The sequence below is a fragment of the Panthera uncia genome, chromosome D4, assembly GCF_023721935.1.
Source record: "Panthera uncia isolate 11264 chromosome D4, Puncia_PCG_1.0, whole genome shotgun sequence".
Lineage (NCBI taxonomy): Eukaryota > Metazoa > Chordata > Mammalia > Carnivora > Felidae > Panthera > Panthera uncia.
In genome coordinates, this window is record NC_064807.1 from 77,704,744 (window position 1) to 77,716,436 (window position 11,693).

Sequence of the window (11,693 nt, forward strand, 5' to 3'; positions counted from 1 at the left end):
TATTCATTAACCCACACAACATCAATGGATCATGGGGCTATATTGTTAATGTGATTCATATAGAATGAATAAGTGAAAACATACTGTAGGATTATAAGGACTATAATCTACAGCAGAAAAAAAGTCTAACACCTTCCTCTAATCAAACTTCCATCTACAAATAAATCAGGATAAACTCATTGAAATACCAAGCATCCCTTCTTTTCCTTATTATTTCCATTAATGCTTCCCAAACTATTATTACATCCCTATAAATGATAGATGGGACAAAGAGAACCTAAAAGCTACTCAGTTCATCCACTTTCCTTCAGAGACAGCATCTAAACTTTCCCTAGAATATTTTTTAAGGATCACACCTTTAAAAACCATTTCCAAAATTAAAAGGAACTAGAGAATATGATGCTCTCCTTCAAATTAACAGTGCTACTCTTAATCTCCTGTTTGTGCTCACATACCTCAAGTAAAAGCGCTCCATTTTTAAAAATAAATAATAAAAACCTAATAAGATTCCTGGTAATATGCCAGTTTCTAGGAAGTGTCTAAGACTGAAACAAAAGTTACGAAAATCAGTTATCTAAAGAGTCCAAAATTTACTAAGTAACATTTTCCAGCCAGGTTAAAAACACTCATACTTCTTATCATTCTTCCTGTGACTAGGCAGAACACAATCCTTTTCCAATTGAATAAATTTTCCCTTCCCTCAGAGCTTAGCTGTCTCCCTGGCAAGGATATCCTATAGAACAGCTGTTATATTACCAGTATAAAAGCAATCCCATCTGATCTAATTGCAAAACATATGGACAGACCGAAACCAAATTTTGGGGGCTCTGTATCTTTAAAGGAAGAAATAATCAAAGCTCTTCTATTGGTAAAAGCTGTGAGCAATACCATGATTCAAATTCTGCACAATTTAAACAAGATATATTTCACTAAACTACTTTAATTAATTTTAAGTGCATGTTTTAAAGCCCCCAAACAGAATGATATGGATAAAGAACCAGTTCTGTTTTCAGCCTCTGCTAAGATCTCAGCTAAACCTCCCCTGGAGGTCCCAAATCTTAGATAGGTCAATCCTACCCTATGGTTAAGATTCATCAGACCTCAAGAATAGTTTCCTTTCTTGGGGATTGTCTTCTGTATTCTATTTTCTTCAGAACCACGACTCACTGAGACTAAGCAAATATCTCTGCTACACATCAAAACTGCTGAGTCAATGTCAGGAATTAAAAATTAAAGTAGCCCTGGTAATATCACCTGACTTGATCTCACATAAGTAAAAGCTTACCAAGCTTATCACGGCTTTTTACACACTTTCACATTTTATTCATTTTTTATAACTATAAAATTAAAAGTGGATATACTGATTGACAAAAAGACTTGGAAAATTCAGAAAAACACAGAGGGTGATTCAAATGACCCATAATCCCATTACTTAGCTTTAGCCACTTCACATTTTGTATATTGCTCTCTTCCTACGTGTATTGCTATGAAACGTAACGTAAGCATTTTAATGGCCATATAATAATAGCTCAGAGATTACCACAATTTCTTTATCATAAAAGTTTAGACTAGAAGAATGCCTGTTTCAAAAATCTTTACTGAAAGAACAAACCCAGTATATAAACCAAATGAGAGCAGAGCTGACTGCGGAGTGGGTGGTGATGTAGGGTGAGAGGACTGGCAGGAGGGCCCAGAAGTAGACCCACTTGGTCTCCTCAGTCCCTATCCTGGCTCCCAAACACATCTGAGGGACCGCAGGTTCCCGAACAATACAGTTTAAAAACCACAAATCTAGTCTACCTCTCTCATTTTACCGATGAAATTCCTTGCCCAAGATCACAGAACTGGTGAGGGAACTGAGAAAGAACGCAGGGTCCGTTGTCTTACAGACAAATGCTCAGCTTTCCCAACGTGGCTATTCTTTCTACAAAAGTTATCAGATGTTCATTTGCCTACTGTTGTTTTTCCTTTATTAAGATAAATAGAAGGAACAAAGTTAGGAAACAAAAACTCAGTAACTGATGTAATTTGCTAGATCTCAAAGAACTCCGCTTGTCCTAAGTAAGTTCTCATGCTATCCCTGTGAGTGAAGAACGGTAAAAGAAGGAAAAAAATTCATTTCTTTTTTTTAAGTTTATTTATTTATTTTGAGAGAGAGAGAGAGAGAGAGAGCAGGGGAGGACAGAGAGAGTGAGAGAGGATCCCAAGCGGGCTCCACATTGTCAGTGCAGAGCCTGATGCAGAGTTCAATCTCACAAAATGTGAGATCATGAACTAAGCCAAAATCAAGAGTCGGACGTTTAAGCAACCGAGCCACCCAGGTGCCCCAAGAATTAATTTCTTTTTTTTTTTTTTAATTTGTTTAATGTTTATTTTTGAGAGAGAGAGAAAAAGACAGAGCACAAGTGGGAGAAGGGCACAGAGTGAGGGAGACACAGAATCCAAAACAGGCTCCAGGCTCTGAGCTGTCAGCACAGAGCCTGAGGCAGGGCTTGAACTCGGGAACAGCAAGATCATGACCTGAGCTGAAGTCAGACACTTAATCAACTGAGCCACCCAGGTTCCCCCCAAAAAATCAATTTCTAAACTAAGAGAAAAGGCCATCAGATAACATTATTTTCCTCAAGAATATACTGCAAGTATAGTGTAGCTAGCAACAACTTCTTCATTCATTCAATCATTCAATATTTATTGGGGATCTATTTTGGGCTGGACACTGTGGCCATAATTGTGAACAAGACAAACAGAAGTCCCTGACCTCATGGTCTTTATTAGCTGGATGTGGTCAAACAAGCTACTTTACCTTTCTGGATCTCAGTATTGGCCATCCGTTAAGTAAGGATAATAATATTTAACTATTACATTGTTGAAGAATTAAATGACATGATGTATGTAAAAGAAAAAAAAATCCTGAGAAGTAACTAGGCATACAATAATATGTCAGTTAATATTCTGTTCCAGCCAAAGTGTAAAATATTAGACTGGAAATGAGAAGTGAGGGTATTAAGTCTCTTTGCTACTAATACACTGATTTGAGGCAATATGCCTGAAATAGTATATTAAGATATTTCCAAACAGATTTCGACACTAGAAAAAAAGTGAATAATATATCAATCTGAAAAAAATTGAAATTTACATGAGCCTTCCCAATCAAGTTCTATAGTTCACTTGTGAACTACATTGTGAGGTCATCTCCATCACATTTACTTTTAGTGACTAGTGGGCTCTTTCTTTAACTGCCCCACAGGATGCCTAGCAAAGAAAATATAAAGCAAGCATTCGTCTTCTTCAAATGCCATTTTCCATTCTGTAATTAAGGGTAGTAAAAGATTTACATTCAACAAAGTAAACCCAAAAGACAACAGTTTGAAATACAAAATATCAAATGTGAAACCATCCAAAAACCTGTAAAAGTTTCGTCAATATTCACCAATAAAAGTACCAACAGAGGAAAGAAGTTAAGGCTTTATTCACTCATATAATACCCAGAAGCCAACAAAATATGAATGCCAAAGTCTTGGAGACTCTAAAAGTACCTTGTAACTGTGACGTACTGCATACTTGTTAATTATTAGAAGCACTCTGTTCACTATTAACTCTAATTAGATTTCTAGAGGAAATTCTGTCATTCAAAAGATCAAACATTTGTTTCTCAACCAAACTAAACCTTTTACATTGGTATGTGGCCCAAATCCACCTACCCAACAAACACAACTCATATTATTTATAATAGAAAAATAAATTTGCTACTTATTCAAAGTACCTGATTTTTTTTTTTTTGAGGCAGATAACTTCTGTTATGACAATTTTTTCTGTATTGTTCCCCACAAAAAGAATGGGAGAAAAATCTGAGCAATAAAAAAGAGGCCGGAGTGAAAACAAACAAACTTTTCTCTCATTTTTTTCATAAAGAATTAATACCATGAAACCATGTCCTGAATATTGTATAAATTATGACACTTTCTTCTCAAATGGGCTTAATAACCTAAATTAAATAGACTAAAAACAAATCTTTATGAAAAAAGTCAAAGTCACAGAGAAAGACAGTCAAGTTTTGTTCAGAGTGCAAAGTGTTCAACCCTGTGTACCCTGTTACCAGGACATCTTCAAGGACATCTTTTGTTCCTCCAGAAAGACTTCTTGGAAGAATTGGGCTTTGAGGAGGCACTGAAGGAGGACAAAGTGGTAAATTGTTAAATAGAGAGGATAATTTGATTCCTTAAAGAACATGAAAGAATGGATGGGGCTAAGAATAAAAGACAAGAGTGAGAGGGACATATAGAGGAATTCAAAATGAAAAATAAGCAAGGAGAAAAGAGGAAAGTTTTTTTTTCATAATGAATAAAAAGTAATAGGAAAGATTTCTTTTGACAAGAATACTTATCTGTGAAACAGTAGCATTACCAGAAGGATTATTTTGACACAAATTTATCAAGTGTGCTTAAAAGAGATATCTACAAGGATAATTATTTTGAATAAACGTTTACTGTGATACAAACACGTAGGTGTCCAAGTATCTTTTTATCACAATTTTTAAAAATCTCCCTTCAAAGTTACTAGTGTAGTTTGGGTAGCTGTTTCCAGTGAAAAACAGATAAACCAAAATGCATACTTGAAAAGAGACTAAGTGACCACAGTTGCCTGTAACCTAACCTCAACATTGGTCATAAATATTTTTATATCACATCTACAGTAAATAAATAAAAATCAAGATCAAGGCAAAAAGCATGAATTAAAGCTATTTATAACTAAAAATATCATCTAACACTGTCTTTCAGCTAAACAAGATCTTATATTTCTATTCTCTTCTGATCTATCAAGTGCCCTAGAGCAGTAATCTCTCTACCCATAATTTACCCATCAGTAAAAACAGTACTGTGATACTTTTCTTCCATTCTTTTTATAAGGGTGCCAGGATGTCTGGAGGTTAATATATACATGTTTAGAAATGCTGAGATGAAAAGTAAAACACACTTTAAGCTTATGGGTCTTTTTTCAAAAATCAAGATAAAAAGACCTAGTTAGATTATTTCAATGTGTAAATTTTCAACTAGCCAAAAGGCTTCCTGGGGTCATAATAAAGAAGGTTTGAAACTAATGTTTTAGAGTTTAACTATGCTATTCCAGAAATGAATCTGACTGAGGAATTTCTACAGAGAGCTAGGCACTTAAACCAGGAATAAGATACAGTAAATTTGAGAAGTCCCTGGGCCTGGGCCTGGCCCTAAAAAGACTACAGATAAATTTCTCTATCACAAACCATATTAAAATATAATCAAAGAAAGAATAAGAACTACATTTTAAAACCACAGTTGTAAACAGTTGTAAAACAGAAAATTCAAAGAGGTGAACAGCATACAATGGAGTGAAGGGAGTAGATGCCAGTAGAACAGTAGAAATTTTTTCAGATTAGTATCCAAGACCAATAATTCTTAGCAAAATGGCTTCCTTCTCTTCTATGTAAACATCTCTTTAAAGGCCAATAATATGGATTCTGGAACCAGAATGACTGAGTTTGAATCTAGGTTCTGCCACAGCTAGGCCTCTGTGAGCCCCAGTTTCCTTACCTATAAGACGAGGATAATAATAGTATCTAGCCCAATTGTACCTAACTGTTGTGAAGGTGAAGTAAGTTAATGTACGTAAGGCACTCAGAACACTGTCTGGAATATAGTGTGGACTGTATGTGTTTGCAATTACTGTTACAGTGGCCCGTAAGTCCTCAAACCTGATACCAAATCCTAGAAGATCGAAAAACCAAAATTTTTTCTGTAACTTATTTGGCAGCAATGCCTGGCCCGAACAAATGCAAGGCTTTTTACGATCTTTATTTATCCCACTCACTGTAAATATACACGCACTTTGCAGCAAATATCTTTATGTTTGATTATAGGAGGCTGCCCTAGACTTCACTGGGGTATATTTATTGACGTCCTAAAATTCAGAAAAAAAAAAAAAAATCTAAATTCTGAAACACATCCAGCACCACGAGTTTTGGATAAAAGATAGTGAACCTACATTACCTTTGGAGCGTGAACAATTTGTATGTCCCTAAAATGAATGGTATCTTCTTAAATAACCACAAGCAAATAATGCTGTTAACCTAGCAGCAGAGCATCTTAAGTTGAAGAAACCATTTCCCTATACAGTTAGGAGGGCCCTGCATTCCCAAAATGTTCCTTTCAAACAAAATCCATTCATGATCCTTTATTTACATGTCATACTGGTCAGAATTTTCAAGCTCTAAATTCTAAGGCTTGCTTACATAAAGCTTATTCTCTTAACTTAGAGCATAAATAAATTATTAAGCAAGCCTCTTTGGGGGCCATTGATGTGCCCTGAATCACATATCCCAAATCATCACAGAACTTTAGAGCTAGAAGAGACCCTTGAGAACTAAATCATTACTCCTTCCCTTCCAAACTATTTTATCATCCATAAATTCACTCTCCCCTATGAGGTAAGAATCAGCCTGCTCTAACTTGTCCTTAGACTCTGTCTATTGGAACACCCTGTAGGTGAATGTGAATAAACTGGGTGGGGCGCACTGACAGACTTGGGATCTAAAAGGATGGCTTGAATCTAACACAATAAATCTACATGTTTGCCAAATGTCTCAGTTCCTACCTTAGAAAGTAATAAGAATTTCCAAGTCCAGAATGAAGAGACACTCAACTAGTATTTGTGTGTGGTTTTTTGTTTTTTGTTTTTTGTTTTTTTTTGAAGGCTCAGCTATCTTAATGGACTCAATGAGTCAACAACATAATGTGGCTGCCAAAAAAGCTACTGTGATTAGGAACTAACTACATCAACAGTAGCATAGCATCCAGAAGTAAAGAAGTAACCGCCCTCTCTACTGCAAGCTAGTTAGAGCACATCTGAAGTATTATGTTCGGCTCTGGGCTCCACACTTTGGGAGAGACGCAGAAAGACTGGAAAAGTCCAGGAGAGGGGTGACCAAGATGGTGAGGGAATCCGAAACCAAGTCACACAAAGAACAGTTGAGGGAGCTGAAGTTACTTAGTCCAGACCCAGAGACAACGTGATCACTGTCCCCAAATCCCTGAAGAACTATCATGGCACCGAGAGAGCAAACTTGTCCCGCACGGCCCCACAGGGCAGAACCAGAACCAGCCGGTGTTAACCACAGAGACCAATGTTTCAGCTAACTCTTAAAAGTATTTCTTGAGATGTAGTCAGGCAGTTGAGCCTCCAACTCTTGGTTTTGGCTCAGGTCGCGATCCCACGGTTGCGGGACGGAGCTCTGCATCAGCTCTGTGCCGCGCACGGAGCCTGCTCGAGATTCTCTCTCTCCACACCTCTGCGCTCTTCCTCACTCGCACATACTGTATCTCTAAAATAATACAAATAAAAATAAAAGTTTTTAAAATGTAGAGCCATGCTAGGCGGCAGTGGCTTCTAAACTCCTATCTAGCCCTAAAGGTCCATAATTTTAAAAATCAAACGTCTGTCACCACCTCCGTCTCTTAGTGCTGATAACTACCATCCTCCGGCATCACAGCCTCTCCCTTAACCCTTCTCAGAATGTCCTACCCAGCCAACCAATCAGCCAAATGTTTTGCCAAGTCTGTGGGAGGAAAATGCCTGTTTGCTGGGCAATTAGTTTCAGTTTGCAGATCAGTGTCCTTATAAACAAAAGAGGGCCCTAATTGAGGGGCAGGCAAGAGCTCTCAGCCAGACCCCTATGAAAGAAATTCTTATTAAATCAAACAGCAGCTAGAAGACCCATCTAATCACATAATATATTATCAATAGCATTCAGTCCTCACAGGAACGTTAAAATAAAATACCCAGTACAACCAACCATCTTCCCGAATGCCAGAGAATCCAACTTTGCAAGCCAAACTAGGTCTCTCAAGATCAGTGAGAACTTTTCTCTCTGTCAAAGAGATGTGTGCCCTGTTTGAAGTAGACTAGAACCCATGCTCAGATAAAAAGGCCATACTTGATTGTAAAGCCAAAAACTACCTATCGGTAGGCCTGCAAAGCTCAGTTCAGCTGCTGAGAACAAGACACAAACAATGTAAAAAGTATGAACAATGTTAAATTTAAAACACAGAAGAAAAAAAAAAAGAACACTGAAAAAAAAAACAAAAAACCCAGAAGAGCTACTGAAGTTGGACTTCCTTCTAAAACTTTTGTCACCCAAAGACCACTAGAGACGTAGGTATACGTAAGTCCATGGAAGTTGCTCAAGCCTTGAACAGTGCACATGGCACATATTCATCAATCCGGCTTTACTTCCTTTGAAATTGGATTCTTTGAAACTAAAGCCGAAGTGTTGGAGAATAATGCACATGATGGACTTAACAAGGAAGGACACGTTCTTGTCTGTGCTTTTTAAAGTGAATCCCAGACAACCTAAGTGAACATAAGTAGATTAGTTTAAAAAATTATATTATTCTTATGCCAAAAAATGTAACTGTTAAGAATAAGGTAGACTTTAACTATGGACATGGGGGAAAAAAAAGTCCATGATACATAGTTAAGTGAATATAGCAAGTTGCAAAACAATATGTGTAGAATTATTTTGAGTTTTTGAAAACTATTTTTAAAAACCCTCTGTGTACGGGGAAAAAAAAAAACCCTTCTGTATATGTATGCTCCAAAATGCCCAGAAAAATGTCTGAAAAGAGATCAAACTGTTAACAGTAGTAACCTCTAGGGACTGACTGGAAATAGGAAACAGTAAAGGAGTGACTGTCACTTTTTTCCTTTGCAGACTTCTGGTGATTTGGATTGTTTGGAACTAAAGGTTAACTTTGTGATTTAAAAATAACGATATGAAAATAATAAAGGTAAAATAACATCGATTGCACAGACTTATTTAACATATACTCACCATTCAAAATAAGTGATCTTGCAACTACCTAAATGCTACCTAAATGGGTGCTTCAAACTCTGGAACACCTAATTCATCCTTTTTCTATAATATTTTACTACAACAACAACAACAACAACAACAACAACAAATCACCACATTACTATTAGGTCTCAACTGCTTTCTATCACACACACACACACACACACACACACACACACAAATTGTAATCATAAGGCTAACTAACACACATGGTGCTTAGTCTGCACCAGGAACTGTTCTAAGCACCATAAATGTATTAACTTAGTTAATCGTCACAGCAATCCTATGAAGTAGGTACGATTATTATCTTCACTTCCCAGTTGAAGAGAGGTTAAATGACCTGCCCAAGATTACACGGCTAATGAGGGGCAGAGCGAGGATTCAAACCTGCGAATGGACTCCAGAGTCCACACTCTCAACCACTATGCTTCCTGTCTCTCAGCAATATGTCAATCTCTCTATACCAAAGCCAAAAAAGGGTACAGTCAAAATCCAGCCAGTTCATATACTCCTTCAAGCTAGAAGAGATGCAAACTTAGCTTTTTATGGTTGAATAATCTGCATTCCTACGGATGTCAATGCCAAGCTCCAGCCCAAAATTCAAGACTGTATTAAGACTCGTAATCATGTGGGAAAATTCTCTACAAATTCGTTTATAGTCCAAAGTCCATACCTGACTCTACAGTAAATCGCTGAGCCTAAGAATTAGGTCAGAGATCCATTAATGTAAGTACAGCTTGGCAAATAGTTTGGACAAATCCCCACCCTGACTCAGGCAAAGGAATTCAGAAGCTCTTGTCTAATGTCTTGACAAGGCAGGTCTTATTTGTTTAGTCCCAGCCCACTTCAGATTCAAAGGAGACAAGAATAGGAGTTGTCTCTAACTTTGCTTGGAGACTTCAACCAGCAGGAAGAAGAGCCTATTTTCTCTGTGGACTCAAACAGATACTGGCTTTTATCAGCATCTTCCAAACTGAACATTCTAACTTCAGGCGGGGGGGTGGGGGTGGGGGGTGGGGGGAGAGGCAATGGGCATCTCTGTTTAAATCGTGTATTTGTGCAAACATATTGACCTTGTAATTGAGGAAGAAAAAATGGTGCAAGGAAGGGATTTAACCTAATTTATGGGCATGCTCAACCTAGATGCACACCTGTCCCAAATGACCTACTGAATCCAGTCATTTGCAGGGAACACATGGATTACACTGCCTTTTTTTTTTTTTTTTCTTCTTCTTCTTCTTTTTTGGCCTGGAGTGGTCTGTCCTACTGTTGTAAACAAAATCCTTAGTATCTCTTCCACCTGCCACATGCACATCATACATATATATATATACACACACACACAAGGAGAAATGAGCAAGGAAACGGAAGCTCTGGAAGGAATCCCTTACACTCAGTTTTCGACCCGTTGGTTGAAGGAGGTACCGTGCTGGCTTTCAAACTTCCCGAAATAACCCCGGCGGAGAGGCAGGGCGAGCGAACCGAACCCAAAAGTTTGCGCCCATTCGGGGGTCTCCGACAGAGGCCAGGAAGCCCCGTTTGGAAGGGAGATGCGATGCCTTCCGCACCGCAGCCGCCCCCCTCCCTGGGAAGCACAGCCCAGGGGGGGACAAAAGACTTTCCAGATTGGGGAGGGGGGGGCGGGCGAGCTGGAGCTCGGACCTCCCCCCCCCTCCGGGAGTCAAGATCTGGGGAAACTTTGGGGCGAGGGACGGTCAATCGCGGGCACCCAGCCCAACCCTGGAGGCCCCGGGGCTGGGAGCCGGGTGGGCAGCCGCGGGGCTGGGTGCAGCCGGCGAGGGGCGCGGGGACTCACCTGGGGGAGGGGGAGAGGGCGCCTCGGTGGCAGGTGGGGTGGGCGGGACGCCGCTGCCGCCGGGGAGCACGGGGGTCGGGGTGAGCGGAGTGGTGGGCGCCGGAATGGTGGTCGCTACAGGGGTGGTCGGCGCCGGGCCAGTGCTCGTCGAGAGGGTGGTCGGCGCGGGTCCGGTGGTCGCGCGAGGGGCGGTCGGCGTACGGTCCACCGCCGGGGGGGCGGTGGGCGAGGGGCTGAGCGGCGCCTGGAAGGTGGTCGCGGCGGGTCCGGCCGTCGCCCGAGGAGGGGTGGTCTCCGGGGACTGGGCTGAGGAGGACGCAGCCAGGGGCCGGTGGACAGTAGTGCGCGGCGCTCCGGTCCGCGGGGCCTGGGCCGTGGGAGGCGTCGCCTTAGAGAAAGGGCGACTGGGCTCGCCCCCTAGCCCCGGGCCCGGCGACGCGTCCACCTGCCCCGCGGCCCCGCCGCCACCGGTGACATTCCCCGCCGGGGTTGTCGAGGCGGCGGCGGCGGCGGCGGCGGCGGCGCAGCACAACAGGGCGACGGCGCCCAGGCTCGGCAGGCTCCTCATGGCGCGCTCGGCTCCTCCATTCATTCATTCAGTCATTCAGTCGGTCGGTCAGTCATCTTCTCCTCCCTGCGCTCGGACCAGGGAAGCCTCCGCAGCCGCCACCGCCACCGGGCGCACCATCGCCACCTCCCTCTGACAGGCGGCCGGCCCCGCGGGCGGGCCCCAGCGCGGAGGGAGCGACCGGGCCGAGCGCGGACAGCCCGCCCTCTCCGATTGGCAGCCTCGCCCGACCAATGGGCGGTCACGCTGGCCCACGTGACACACCCGCTTCCCGGCCTCTTTGTAGCCCCGCGGGCCAATCAGATGGCGTCGAGGGGAGGGGGCGGAGTTAAGGCGGGAGGAGGGTGGTACGAGCCCCGCTCCAGCCCTTCGGGCTCGCGGCAGCCCCGGCTTTGTCTGCCCAAGGAGCGGGGCGCGGGCCGCGG

General features: G+C 41.7%; 1 protein-coding gene across 1 annotated transcript in view; it reads right to left on the minus strand.

The window, feature by feature from the left end:
• MEGF9 (multiple EGF like domains 9) overlaps nucleotides 1–11,472 on the minus strand; it is a 94,433-nt gene extending 82,961 nt beyond the window's left edge. Inside the window, exon 1 of the mRNA XM_049627952.1 lies at nucleotides 10,701–11,472. Within this exon, the coding sequence (XP_049483909.1) occupies nucleotides 10,701–11,292 (592 nt within the window). The 5' untranslated portion in view covers nucleotides 11,293–11,472. The remainder of the gene's footprint in view (nucleotides 1–10,700) is intronic.
• Between the last annotated feature and the right edge of the window lie 221 nt (nucleotides 11,473–11,693).